Below are 15,144 nucleotides of genomic sequence, written 5' to 3'. Positions count from 1 at the left end.
TATAAGTTACCAAAATTTTAGTTAGTTACACATAAGTTACAAATAATTTTTAGTTAATATATAAATAATAGAAAATTCTAAATTAATTAATATAATGATTAATTATTTTTATTTATAAATTTAATTATTATTTAATAATTTTTTTGTAATATTTTTAAATAATTCACTTATGTTATATCAAGCAATCAATATTTTCCAGTTTTAATTGTTTCTTCCTTTTTCTTTCGTTATTTGTTACCAAACTAAATGAATTAATTAAAAAAGTCTTGAAAATTTCATAATTATTTTGAAATAATATTTAAAAGTTTACATTAATGATTTAGTGGGTTACAATGGATAATCAAATTTTGATTTATTCATTAATTAGTTTTATTATGTTTCAAAACATTAATAATAATAATCATCTTACTCGATAACTGACCATTCAAATACTTTTTATCATATAGGACATAAACTTTTTTTTTATTAGACAGTTGGTGTCATTGAAAAATAGCATAAAACTAAAAAAAATTTGGAAACTAGACTAAACATATGAAAAGAAAAATATAAAAAATATCAATAATAATTTAAGCAACTATTTAAAAAATAAAAAAAATAAAAAAATATTTTTCTTTTTTAATATTTAGTTCCTAACACATTAACATAATCTGCCTATTGAGAATATATTCTAAAATAAATTATTAACATTCTCTAAATAATTATTTTTTAATCACATTTGAGTATAATTTGAACTAGTGAATAGGTATGGAAAGGGGTGATGAAGAATGGTCTTATATATTATTTACTTATTCTACAGTATCTCATAGCAATCATCAACAAATATTCAAATATTTAATATTTATTTATCACTACCAAATTCCTACTTTAGGGTTACAATTCTTTATAGATACATACATCTTTAACACAAGAAGCATATTTCATTGACATTTAGGAAAAATCCTCTATATATAACAATTTATCGAGAATATGTTATGGAAAAAACAATTAGCATTATTATCTAAAGTTGGATAATAAAACCCGATTAGATTTTGTTCTTTATTTTAGTAAGTTCTATGATCTGTCATTTCGAACTATTGAATTTGTCTTATATTAGGTAAGTTTTGAATTTGGCTAGTCCTATAACATTTGAATTTATCTTATATTAAATGTCACAATCATACTTTTTTTTTTTTAAAAAAAAAAAAATATTACATAGTGATATGTGAGGATATTATATAAGAAGTTTTGAATGCATCCTTTTTAAAAAAAAATTCTAAAATTTATTTTACCCCATTTACTCTAATTATCCTTTAAGAGAAAACTAAAAAAAAAAACAAAGTTTCACATTATCTAATTATCAGAAATTTAAATATTGAAGGAAGGCAACTTAATTATATTAAAATTCATATATTTAGAATAAACAAATCATGAGAAACTATATTACACATCTTCGATCAAAACAAAGCAAAAAGGATAAGGTTGAGGAACTAAAATTTAGCAAAACTCACTCTGTGATAGATACTTCATGGCTTTAGAAAACTAATATATTTTTTAAAAATATACATGGTTTGACTTGAATTCATTATATTTACTTTTAAACTAAATAAGCTTAAATTAAATTTCCAAACAAACGCTCCCCACTTGTGTGGTGGTTCAGTGGTTGAAAACGTGTATTTCACATAGCTTACCGTCCATAAAAAAAGCAAAAGGCAAAAAGCCAAAAGGAATACGTAAGGCATTGTTTGGGAGTTAAGGATTTAATTAGGTTAAGAGAAAGTGATTCTGAAAATAAAATTTTGACTGAAAGAAAAATATGATGTTGAAGGAAATGGATAAAGAAATGAAATAGTGAAGATCCACATAAGATGGTCACGATATTCCTTTGAAGTTTGGACATTACATTGGACCTATCTTCTTGGAGACACACATGATGATGACCCACAACAACACAACTTATTGACGCTTCTGGTGGAATCCCAAATCACGGAACATTGATTAAAGTAGTTTATGTGTCAAGCCAACACCATGAATTGACACATGCACGCACACACCAACAAATCTATACGTGTTGGATCAAAAACTCATCAACTCTTTTATTTTACTCATTTTTTCTCTCTGCAAAACCCTATTTTTGTTCATGATGATGATGCATATTGAATAATTGAATTGAATAGAATATATTAAGGTGTGGCGAAGAGTGAGGAGTAATGGTTGTGGTGGTGATGGACCCATGTGTTGGCCACCCACATGAACCTTGGGTGATACTTGTGCAAATGCGACCAAGGTTAAAGTCCTCATAATAATATTCTCAAGAACACCTTATCTTTCGCTTTCTCTCTTCTGGCTATTGCCCTTTCATTTGCTTTTTTTTTTCTCGTTTTTGATGCAAAAAGTCTTCGGGGTAACTTCCCAACTACTTATCTTTTTTTTCAACATTGAACAAAGCAGTGTGTGCATATACAAGATGGAACTTGTGCCCGTAAAAGTCATTCCCAATACCCTAATGCTTTATTGAGATTTTAAATTTGTAATAAATTGTCAAAAAAATGTACTCCTTCACCTTCCTGGTTTTTAACTTCCAACACTTTGATTTGGCGCAATCATTAAACATAGGGAAATGTCGTGGAATCAGGGTAATCCCTTTTGAATCCTTCATAGAGTGTGATTCTGTTCTACCATGCATTATTAATCAGCTTCTGTATATACTTGTCACATTGCCGTGAAGGTAAACTAATGTAGCAAAGCATTTGAAGTTGAAATGACAGGTCAGAGCACAACTTTTTAGCTAAGAAGTTCCAATTTGTAAGTAATTAAACATCAATGAAAATAGCAACTCAGACACTCACATTCTTGCATGTATAAACATGCAAAGAGTCAACTAGCTCTGTATTTAAATATGGTAGCTCATAGTTCTGGTCTAAACATGGTACAATAATTAATCTTATGCAGAGATAAGTATTTGGAAGCTAATACTCTCTTGGTCTCTTATCTATGAAAGAACTTGGCCAGTCACTATCAAGCAAACCTAACTAACTCAGGTTACAATATCTTATGTGCATGAGGGGTTTAAGGATGTGGTCGGTTAATTAACATATTTAGTAATTTAGAAATACATGATCAAAGGTATGATCTGAGAAATACTATGATGATGTAATTGAGTATTTTGCTTGATCTGTATGTATGTAACTCGTGGACAAGAGAGATCACCAATTAAGCACCGAACGTACTCATCACTACCAAATCTGTTCCCATCAAAGCTTTGTCCTATTACATGTACTCCATCATGTACCAATCTATTTATGTAGAAAAGATATTATAATTAAGAAGCATTTAATTTTTGTTAGGTTTTGGGTGATATCAAAGATTTGACTTGGATGGGTTAAAGCAGATGCTTCATTATGCTTTGGGGTAATCACAGGACCACGCACCACTGCATAAAAGTTCCCGTGTGAAATTGGCCAATTATAAAAATTGCGTGTTCTTCCGTTCACAGCAATCACAGTGTGTTCTATTGGTGGAATCATTCAAGAGAAAAAAATACTGACTTCATTTACCAAAAACTACTTTCTGGATGATTCAATACAGTACAAAATCGCACAAAAAAAAATGAATAATACTTCTTTATAGACTTATTACTAACTTACTTTTTCAAACACAAAATCAAAAGAATTACCAAATATAAATATTATATTTTTTTTTGACAAAATTATCAGAGACTGCAAATTATATTATTATTACTGATATGCATGTAACATCATTATCTAATATTAAGGTAAACACTGTATACATTTTTTTTATATTTGGGTTACTGGGTAGTACATAGCTATTAGCTAGGTTCATTAGGTGGCAGCTTAATCTACTGCAGCAGAGGAAAACGATAGATGGATTGAACAGGTATATTTTTTTGGTCGGTTAACAAATCTGGTTCATAATAAATAATAAATAATAATTATCAGCACACAGCTCCGACTAAAACCTAATCTGTCACATTATACTGAGGCCAATCTGTGATGTCATCGTGTTTAGAATCTAGTTGATAAAAAAACTAATCATAATTAACATCAACAGTTCCTCAATCGTATCAGATTTTCTTCTTTGTTGTTAATATTGTTTGGTTGCAGATTGCAAGCAAATACAAGGTAGATTATAGCTATAGGGAGCCGAATATTTTAAGATGAAAAATGAGAATGGAATCCTCATGAATAAACAAGTTAAGGACGGCACACATGTTCTTGAGTGGTTGTGAAATATGAAATTGTGTGCATATAAATGTATGTATGTAAGATCATGTGTGGGTTTGAATTCTGATATATATTCTTTCTTTCTACATTGGAGACCGACACACGCAAATCATGTGAACTAGGAAATTGTCTTTTTGTGGGGGGAAGGACCCATCTCAATCCCAATCCTAATCCCAACCCCAATCTCAATCCCAATCCCAATCCCATGCATGCTTTACTTGCATGTAGATGTTGTTCTATGAGGTAGCTTTCCAATGCCCCCATAACAGTGAAAGAAAGCCGTAAGAGGAGAACTTTTGAGTGGTTCTCGTGCAAGTTTGACTACAACGTTGCAACATTGCATGCTGTTTTTAGCACTGGTTGAGTGAGTCAGAAAAGCATGTGTAGAAAGCTGGAAGCGGATATATATGGATGATTGATTCAGTCTTTGAAGTTTGAACCAATGTTTCTATCCCCTATAGCCCCTAGCTACCTAATTCCTTTTTGCCTTTTTAGTCTCTGATATACCTTTCCTTTAAACAAATTCTGCAGACTCTTTTCTTTCTCATTCACAAGCATTTTCGTATTCAAATTTCTTCAACATCTTGTGGAAATAAATCACCTTAAACTCATTTCTTAACAAAAGTGTGAAGAACAAAAAAGCAGAAAAGAAGGACTTTTCAAAATAAGCATAGATATCACTAATAATTGTCCTTGACCCATAAGTGATGGAGCCAGGGGACATAGGAACGGTACCGACTTTGACCATATGCCAATCACTTTTACCAAATTCACTTCTTTCTAATTAATATTAATTACAAAAGCTTTAAAGATACTGATATATATACTGCACCAAATCAATACATATCTCATCTACCAACCAAGACCATGTAATGTATATTATCATTTTCTAGCACCTTCAACAATAATTTTGGTTTCTTGTCATGTTTGACTGTTTCTCAAAGTATTTTCTCATCCAAGTTTGTCACTTACACTTAAATGTAACATCAACATTGTTTTTAAATCAAAGTTTTTTTTTTCTCATTTTTGTAGACCATGAAGTAAAGATACTTCTGATTAGTATTGTGCAGACAGAATTTATTTTATCAATGCCTTTGAAAAACAGACATTTGAACTTATACCATGTTATAATATAATGCTTTTTTGTATCAAATTCAGATCACTGATACTTTGACTCAAATTTGTGTTTATAAATTTTCTGAAGTGAGGAAAAAATGGAGAGCATATCACTTAATCAAAACATACAGTTATTTTTTTAAAAAAATTCAGTACTGTGGATCAACGTGTAACTAAATAAGCTAGTAATGATTATACATTTTAGGTGAAAAACAAATGTATTTCGATGTTTATGTTTGTAGGAATATTTTTTACTGTGTATCTTTTATCAACACATTCAAACCCAAATTATTAGGTAATCCAGTACATTAATTCAACTTTACTTTGGTAATAACATTAATTTAGGCTTTTGTTTCTTCAGTCGGAGCCCATTATTCTTCCATGAAATAAGTACAATTATAAGCGTTTTCTTTCTGTATATTTTTTACTATTTTTTAGCACTATATTAGTAAAACCAAAAGACTATTTTATTTTTAAAAAATAAATTTTGGATTTTACAATATTTTTTTAAAAAACATATTCTAAATTCTAAATCCAAAATAATAATAAAATATATGTATTCTAATTCTATAATCTAAAAGGTATTTTCGAAATAAATAAAAAAAATCAATCAAAAACAGGGTATGTTTGATATTTTAAGAAGAATGAGGTGCTGTAAAAAACTGTTGAGGTGCAGGAAGAAAAACCCCAATTTAATTTTCAAATGAATAGGCATGGCCCAATGTACTGCATAACAGGCTTGAGTATAATATCTCCTAGCAAATCCTTCCTGTGCTCGGAGTAATCAAATTGAGGCCCACTAACATGGGCGTAAAGTCGAAGAAAGGTTAATTAAGATAGTTCATATGAGCACCCCCTCATTGCTATTTAAACCTCCCAACAGATAGGTATTATTTGTCTCGTCTCGCTTTTCACAATAGAAACTTCCTTTCTGTTGTTAACAGAAACCCCGTAAAATAATAAAAAATATGTTTTTTTATGTATATAAAACATGTTTTCACAGTATTAGAAAAGGTAATTATTTTATAATTTGACATGGACTTTTGTTTTAAAAGGAGTTTAGTAAAAACATTTTCACAAAATGAAAGATTAAGTTTAAGAAGACTCTATAATATGAGAGAAGTGAAGGGATAATGTGTTTATTTATTTTATAAAAGTAAAGCATTTTGTCTACATATTATGCCTCAGTCACCACATGTATCCCATCATGTCAGACAAAAATTTGATGTGATTATTTAATAAACAACTGTCTTAATCTTATTGGACTTGGCGAAACATGATCACACAGTAGACTTTAGCTCAATAATCCAAACAGAAATGGATTATTGAATAGAAACATGGAGGAACAGATAGATTGGTCCATCAAAGTTTTGTTTATTTGTTTGGATATTTTAGTATCTTTACACATCTCATAATTTTAGTCTTATGTTCACACGGGGAGATTTACTTGTACAGATAGAATAAGAACGTGACAGGTTAAGCAAAATAAATTAATAAATTGTTTGGTCTTTAACTTTACTTATCTCACCGAATCTAATTCCTCACGTTTACTTGTTAATTAATTTGTTTTATCATGGCATCCAAAAATTCCTAGACAGCAATATATATACATTTTATTGTTAATGATGTGCATGAACGTTAAAAGTATTATTGGTTTCACATGGACAAAAGTCTCCGGAGCTATGTGCCCATAAAATATATCAATCAAAGAGTCATGGGCTATATATATTAAATCACAAAATATTTAATACGAAATTGTAGTGTTTGTGTCAGGGAGATGAACCTATAGAATTATTGAAGTCTTCGTCTTCTTTCTTCCTTTGAGCAGACTGTTAGGATTTTGTTTGAATCTTTCTTGACTTCGAGTTGCTCATTCGACTGTCAGTCTTGGGTGAATGTCAAATGGAGAGGTACCTGCAGAAGACACTCCGACGTTCAAGTCAGTAAAGAGGGTGTTCGGCACTCGGATAGGTGTACAATAATAATGATGTACCTTGTTCCTTGAAATGTGTGTTATTTGTATTATTTTAATGAGCTTACCTTATTGAACCTGATTAGTGAAATGAATTACACTTATAGTTACATTACCTAATTTTTAATAATAATTTAGTTTCACGAACCTTAATAGTTATATATGTCGGTCGACCAGACTCTCCCTAAATATTTCGATCAACATAAAAAAACCGAGCCACGTCAACTTCTCGGTCGGCCAGGGTTCATGTAACGATCAAAATCAAATTGAAAGCACATTAAACATTTGTTTACCACCACAAATAACTGAGAAGAAGGGAATATGTTGAAATACCAAATCCTTGGAAAACACTAACAACAAGTTAAATCACGAGTCATCACCCTGAACACACGGAATACATATTAAATAATTAATAAACACAGTTTTTAAGTGAATATTCAATTAATCAGATTCTGTAGTAGCGTGTGGACCACTGATGTGGAGGTAAGCAGATAAATGTCGGAGCTAAAATTAACTAAATGTTATAATTTCATTTAATATTTTTTAAAATAGATAAAAAAATATATTTTAAAATTAGATAAATCGTAGCTAAAATGAAGTAAATGATAATTTCATTTATTTCCTTTTACAAATAATGGAGCTGAAAGTCTTAAATGAAAGAGATAGCATGGATGGATACCCATATTTGCTCATTACTTCTTCTGACCAAACTTCCATCAACCGAGTGATGGACACGTGTATCTGTCTGTCCAATCAGCAGTTGGACACGTGGCAGAAAGACAAAACCAACCGACGAGGGACAGTTAGTTTTATGTCGGCGTGTTTCTACCTTCTCCTGTTTCGGATATTTACCAGGTTTTAGGTCATGCTCATGGCTATAAATAAGAGTGTAAGGAGTAACAGAAGAGGAAAAGGCAAAAGACAAAAGAGAAGATAGTAGCAAAAATGGGTGCTCTGGATCACATCTCTGACCTCTTTGACTGCTCCCACACCAGCTCCAAACTGAAGAAGAAGCGGAAACAATTTCAGGTAACGAATCACATCACATATGATATCCATTTGCAGTGAAAATATTGATGGTTTGATGCGTGTGTGCATCAGACGGTGGAGGTGAAAGTGAAGATGGACTGTGAAGGGTGCGAGAGGAAGGTGAAGAAATCGGTGGAGGGAATGAAAGGGGTCACTCAGGTGGAGGTGGATCGCAAGGCCAGCAAGGTCACTGTTTCCGGCTACGTTGAACCCTCTAAGGTTGTGTCCCACATCGCTCACCGTACCGGAAAGAGAGCGGAGCTATGGCCTTACGTCCCGTACGACGTCGTTGCGCACCCTTACGCGCCTGGTGTCTACGACAAGAAAGCGCCCTCCGGGTACGTGCGAAACGCCGACGTTGACCCTCGTCTGTCTAACCTCGCACGTGCCAGCTCCACCGAGGTCCGGTACACCACCGCCTTCAGCGACGACAACCCCGCCGCGTGTGTCGTTATGTGATGTCTATAACTGTCTTTTCTTACTTTTCTTTTCTTGTATTGTATCATAGTAGCAAAGGAAAAGACAAAAGTAAAATAGGTTACTTTAAAATGCTTTTGGCACAATGTATGCATCATTAGAGTGATGTTCGCATTTTTTTCATAATGTTTTGTTAAAACAATTGCTCTGTTTTTTGTTCTTGAGTTTTAATGCCAACAATCTAGCGCTATATTGATTTAAAATCTTCATACTCGCATACTCGCGTGATCTGGTCTTACTTAATTTCTTAAGTAATTTCACATGTGGTCTTAAGGTCGTGTATAGATTACTGTACCGATTGATAAGATGTCTACAGACAAGATATGTGTACGATTAATAATAAATGTGTAGTGACGATATCGATGGATAGATATGCGTAGTAAGATTACAATATCGATTAACAAGAAATAATAAATGTGTAGTGATCTACGATATCGATTGATAGACAAGATATGCGTAGTAAGATTACAATATCGATTAACAAGAAATGTGTAGTGGTCTACGATATCGATTGATAGACAAGATATGCGTAGTGGTCTACTATATTGACAAAGATATATGTAATGATTTTTATATTATAGATAATATCGGGATATATGTAGTGATTTTTATATTATAGGTAATATCGGGACGTGCTTTGATTTATTTAATATTATTATTTTTTGACTTATTTAATATTATTTTTTTATCACGTATTTTTTTTCTTATCACATATTTATTATCTTATAGGCATTAACTAATTGCTACCTATTTATGGTAGTACTGGTTTGATTTGTATATAAGCGTGGTTTATTTTTTCATATAGAAAGTGATTGGTGGCAAACTATAATATAAAAAAGAAATAAGAAAGATGCTTTCTTATTATATTCAAGAAAGATCACACTCATATCGTGACTAATATGCTTCGAAAAAGAGAGTGATGTTTTTTTTGGTTTAATTTGAGGAAACAATATATATAATCACACACATGGTAATTAAATCTCCACATGGTTTAAATGTTTTGATTAAAAAAAACCGTTCTGAAATGTCGTTATAATTTGTTATTAATATTATCTTAAAAAATTGATAAATTAGTGTTTTTTAATCAATTATTTAATTGTTTAAATTATTTTATTATATTGTATTTTTAATTATTATTATAATTGTTTTTATTACTATTTATTTATGATTTTGTGTTTGATTTTATTAGAAATTAATTTTTTTTTTGAATAGTGTAGCTAATTTACTAAAATGTCAAAAATATATTTTGAGTACCGAGATTCGTTACAGTAAGATTAAACAATATTATAAATTTATGATTAATAATATAATATTTTTTAGTTAAATTTTAAACTCTTACGTTGTGTCTAATGAAGAATTCTAAAAATTAAATTAAATATAATAATATAAAAAAACAATATTGATTAATAAACAAATATATTTTAAATAATAAAATTACGATAATATATGTTACTTTATTTAATTTTTTTTTATAATATTATTACTACTTATATCATTTATTGTAATAATAATTATTACTTATATTCTTTATTATTATTTTAAAAATTATAGAATAATAAATTTTTACATATATTATATTATAATATTATTTATTATTATTTTAAATCCTTTTATTTTTGTCGGATCAAATTATATAATAAGTACATTATATTTTTAAAATAAATTTCGTACATACAAATACTAGTTTCTTACGGATTGACGTGAGATTTAGATGATTCCTTATAGTTACTTTTTGTACTTGTTCAAAACTTGTTTCTTTGGCGGTGTTAGTGGGGAATGATCCATAATATATATATGGATTTAGGAATTTTTAGTAATGTTACATAATTTTATTTCTAAATTATTTGGATAAATATTTTAAAAATTATAAAAATATCTTGATGTGATTATAATTAAAAAAATTGTTAACACTATTTTAAGTAAAATTTAGTTATAGTCAAATATATGAGTTATGAAATAATTTATTCACCGTTAAATTATATAATCTTGAAAGATTGACCTATTTTAATAACTGTAATTGTTTTTATTCATTTCAATATTTAATTGTAATAATTTTAAGTTTTTTCATTCATTTTAATATTTAAGATATGTATATGGATCCCGAAACGTAAATTACATTTCAATCCAAATTTCATATAATTTAAGTTGACAACTGAGAGTAATACTGATCTAGACAATTCGGAAGACCATTCAGTGTGCTCCCCACCCTTATCTTAACTTTGATAGTTTATTCATGGCAGTTTCTTCATGCACCCCTACATTTTTCTTCCTGCACCCCTTATGCAAAGATAAAATTGTCCCTATATAAATTGTACATTTATTTTCTTTTGTATTCTGGATTATGAAAGTCCGTAAATTTTCGGATTGGGGCTTCCAGTAAATTTTCAGATTGGTGCATCTGATAATCTCCCGGATTGATACTTTCGGTTGTACATGAATGATAGTGTTAATCCAAAATAAAAAAATGCAAAACATTCATAATTGAAAGAACCATTATGGATCCGCCAATTCGTAATTCATTCCGGATTCAGAAATCCATAATTGAAAAAAATCATTCCGTAATAGGAATTAGGCTTCTGGATTCAGCAATCCAGAAATCAATAATTTATGCAAACTTGGCTTTCGGAACACCCCTTCATCCGGAATGCAACATGATTCACTTCCGGATTGATGAATCCGTAGCACACTCCCAGATCCCGAAATTGTGGGGATCAGTTTCGGAATTAACAAAATTGTGGGGGTGCAGGAAAAAAAATGTAGGGGTGCAGGAAGATGTTGCCTTCAAACTTTTATATTCAGTTTTTCGAACTTTAAAATGGGCCTGGGAAGTTGTGTAGCCTAGCCCAAGCCCATCTTAACTGTACAGGTGGACTATTTAAAGCCGTGTTTCCCTCCGATAGTAGCATTTGCGCGCGAGGGTTTGAAGTTTTGGCGCAGAAAAAAATGGCGGAAGAGTACAATGAAGGTGAAGTCGAAGAAGAGTTCTCCGTTTGGAAGAAGAACACTCCTCTGTTGTACGATTTGTTCATTTCTCAGCCCCTTCAATGGCCCTCTCTCACCGTTCACTGGCTTCCTTCCTCTCCCCAATCCCACTTCCATCCTTCCTTCAATATCCACAAACTCCTCCTTGCCACTCACACTGCCCAGGGCGATCCCAATTTCCTCATGCTCGCCGACGCATCTCTCCCCATCGACACCTCACAACCCATAGTTGCCACCGACCCTGACCACCTGGTTCTCCCCAAGGTTTGTTTTTTCTCTGACCCATCTTTTTGCACCGTTACCTTGTGGGCACCAACTGTTCGATGGAATTTCTCAGTTTTATTGTTCTTGTTTTTTGTAGGTAGAAATTTCTCAAAGGGTTGCTGTTGATGGGGAGGTGAATCGAGCGCGTTCTATGCCGCAGAACCCTTCTATTGTAGCTGCAAAGACATGTAATTCCGAGGTTTATGTGTTTGATTTCAACAAGCAGCGCGGGAGCGAGTTTGCCCCTGATTTGAGGTTAAGGGGTCATGATAAAGAGGGCTATGGCTTGTCTTGGAGCCCTTTTAAGAGTGGGTATCTTTTGAGTGGTTCGCATGACCATAAGATTTGCTTGTGGGATGTGCCTGCTGCTTCTCAAGAGAGTGTGCTTGATGCAATTCATGTTTACGAGGTAATGTTGCGAATTATTGATGACAATTGTTTTTCTTGCTAGGTTGCCTGTCACTTTGATGATTGAATTGTACTTTTGATTGTCTTGTCAGGGTCATGAGAGTGCGGTTGAAGATGTGTCCTGGAGTATGAAGGATGAGAATCTGTTTGGATCTGTTGGAGATGACTGTAAATTGGTCATTTGGGACTTACGGACTAACAAACCCCAACAATCAGTCAAGCCACATGAAAATGAGGTAATATGTTTGCAGGGTCTTCTGTTTGCAGGTAGTATGAACTATAGCGGTTTCCGATAAAGAAAAAGGGTGGATGATAGTTCTGTCTGTTCTTTTGATTTGTTTTTGTGGGTAGAGGGTGTTGTGAAGAAATGATTGGGGTGAGAACTGAGAAGAGAGACACTTACTATTTTAAAGGTCGCCAAAGTCAGGAAGTCCTGGATTTAACTGAACGGCATTGTTACTCAGAGCCTCAGGTTATGAGAATCACCACATTACGGCTGTGTGTATAATGACATTGCTAAAAACTGCTGATTCTTTTGGACCGTTGTAGCACACTGTTTTTTGTGCAGTATGTTTATGTTCCTTTTTGTTGTTGTTGTTTAATTGTCATCATTGTGTTAAACTGAAATATGGTCCCAAAGTCTCTGACTCTTGTTGCTTTCTTGACCGAATAGTATTTGTTTGTAACTTGTATCTGTTTTTTGTTTGAATCAGGTTAACTTTCTTTCATTTAGTCCATATAATGAATGGATTTTGGCCACAGCATCTTCAGATACAACTGTTGGTCTCTTTGATACTCGGAAGCTGGAAATTCCACTACATGTTTTAAGTAGCCACAGGTGCGTCGTTAGTCTACCATCCTGTGTATTTTCCTTAATACTACACCTAATCTACTATTAGCATCATAGTAAAAAATAAACAATGGCTTGATCCATAGGTAAAATTATTGTTTTTTGTTGATATAATTTCAATATGATGACGGATTAGTCGTTAGTTTAGAAGGTTCGAATGTTCTTTACTCACTGATTTTTGTTTTTAATGTGCATAGCGATGAAGTATTCCAGGTTGAGTGGGATCCTAATCACGAGACTGTGTTGGCATCATCTGGCGCTGACAGACGGCTGATGGTTTGGGACCTTAATAGGTAAGGGCAGAGTGCTTTGTTTCTTTTTCTTTACTGACATATGTTGCTAGGAAGCAATTTTCTCAAGGTTACCAAATCAATAATTGCCTGGTTAATTTTTGAATAGATGGTAGGGTTAAATGTAATGCTTTTGAACTGGAAATAGATAAACCCACTTAACCCTATCTCTTAAAACCAAAAGGATCAGTTATATTGGATTGTGTGAAGCCTTTATTTACAAGAATGAAACAATGCAATGAAAAGCCAAATTGAGTGCATAAAAATAACTTAAGTTTAGAAGTGTTCTTTTAATTCCTTTTTATTAACAACGTAGGTTCTTTCTTTTTACACAAACTTATCATTTTCTTTTACGGAATCTGGTGAAAGAAAAGTGAAAAATAGAAAAAAAAAAGAGTATTAAATCGTTGAATCACTTGATTCATAATCATGTTACGAAATCGTACCGATACATTATGAATTGTATAAGATTCAAAAAGTCACCACAGTTTCATCTTATAATACAAATCCAATTAGTAAGCATCTCATATTCAATCATATGATTCATATCATGGATCTTAGTTCTTCTAATTGCTACGATTAGGGTTATTTGGTTGCAAACTGCAAACTTTATAAAGGCATAATAATTACAAACATGAGTTTAAATATTCCCTTGTCGCTTTACTTTCATGTTGGCTCAGGGTCGGAGATGAGCAGATAGAGGGAGATGGTGAGGGTGGCCCTCCTGAACTACTCTTCTCTCACGGGGGTCACAAAGCGAAAATATCAGATTTTTCATGGAACATAAATCAGCCATGGGTTATCTCAAGTGTAGCTGAGGACAATTCTTTCCATGTATGGCAAATGGGAGAGAGCATTTACAATGATGGAGACGATGACAACATGTGGACGGCCAGTGATTAACTAACCAGCATATGATCAAATGCTTTGTGTTGTTTTAGTGGAATCTTTTACTATTCGATTTTTACTACAATCGCCTGTCGGTTTTTTGTGAATGTCCTAAAACACTGAAGAAAACATGTATCTTTGTCAAACATGAATTCTCGGAAGCGCGTATGAAAATCCTCATGATGACTACTGCGCACTCATGCGATTATTCTCACGCCAGCAAATTGCATACTATTGTATACAACAAACTAGAACAACGAAGTTTTATGGGTTCAATAGAAAAATGGTAGAGGCGTTGCTTTTCCACATGTTGTAACATTATAGCACCGTTTCCTTCCTTGTTATTGGAAAGGTAAAAGCTACACCATCAACCTTATCTTTTTGAAACTTTTCAGAGAGAGGAATGCAATATATATTATTGCCTTTTTCTTAGAGAGAGCCTTTCGTTTAAATCCTATTATGCACTTTAAAAACAATTAATAATGCAATAACTCTAACCCAAATTGACACATTTAAAAGTATTTAAAACGTCTACAGAAATGAAGAACTATGAACTTCTTTTATGAGAACTAATAACAGAACTCGCAGGAAGTAAAAACATAAGTTTATTATTAACAGATGAATTAACACAAGTTTTCATCATATTAC

The 15,144-nt window shown here is 32.1% G+C and overlaps 2 protein-coding genes across 2 annotated transcripts; both read left to right on the top strand.

The window, feature by feature from the left end:
• Positions 1-7,915: 7,915 nt before the first annotated feature.
• On the top strand, positions 7,916-9,017 carry LOC137818489 (heavy metal-associated isoprenylated plant protein 26-like). Its single transcript, XM_068621949.1, has 2 exons — positions 7,916-8,337; positions 8,410-9,017. The coding sequence occupies exons 1-2, from the start codon at positions 8,254-8,256 to the stop codon at positions 8,794-8,796; spliced, it is 471 nt and encodes a 156-aa protein (XP_068478050.1). The 5' UTR covers positions 7,916-8,253; the 3' UTR covers positions 8,797-9,017.
• A 2,701-nt stretch (positions 9,018-11,718) lies between these two features.
• LOC137831082 (WD-40 repeat-containing protein MSI2-like) lies at positions 11,719-14,802 on the top strand. The gene is made up of 6 exons (XM_068638612.1): positions 11,719-12,060; positions 12,158-12,469; positions 12,561-12,704; positions 13,182-13,306; positions 13,516-13,611; positions 14,289-14,802. The coding sequence occupies exons 1-6, from the start codon at positions 11,758-11,760 to the stop codon at positions 14,509-14,511; spliced, it is 1,203 nt and encodes a 400-aa protein (XP_068494713.1). The 5' UTR covers positions 11,719-11,757; the 3' UTR covers positions 14,512-14,802.
• Positions 14,803-15,144: the final 342 nt, after the last annotated feature.

This window comes from Phaseolus vulgaris, chromosome 11, assembly GCF_000499845.2.
Source record: "Phaseolus vulgaris cultivar G19833 chromosome 11, P. vulgaris v2.0, whole genome shotgun sequence".
In the NCBI taxonomy this organism is placed as follows: Eukaryota; Viridiplantae; Streptophyta; class Magnoliopsida; order Fabales; family Fabaceae; genus Phaseolus; species Phaseolus vulgaris.
This window is presented reverse-complemented; position numbering and strand designations above follow the sequence as displayed.

Bases quoted from the DNA above. Each gene is read 5' to 3' on its own strand.
- LOC137818489 (XM_068621949.1), top strand. From the start codon at position 8,254: ATGGGTGCTCTGGATCACATCTCTGACCTCTTTGACTGCTCCCACACC. The intron at 8,338-8,409 runs GTAACGAATCAC...TGTGTGCATCAG, and splicing joins AGAAGCGGAAACAATTTCAG to ACGGTGGAGGTGAAAGTGAA.
- LOC137831082 (XM_068638612.1), top strand. From the start codon at position 11,758: ATGGCGGAAGAGTACAATGAAGGTGAAGTCGAAGAAGAGTTCTCCGTT. The intron at 12,705-13,181 runs GTAATATGTTTG...TGTTTGAATCAG, and splicing joins TCAAGCCACATGAAAATGAG to GTTAACTTTCTTTCATTTAG. The intron at 13,307-13,515 runs GTGCGTCGTTAG...TAATGTGCATAG, and splicing joins CATGTTTTAAGTAGCCACAG to CGATGAAGTATTCCAGGTTG.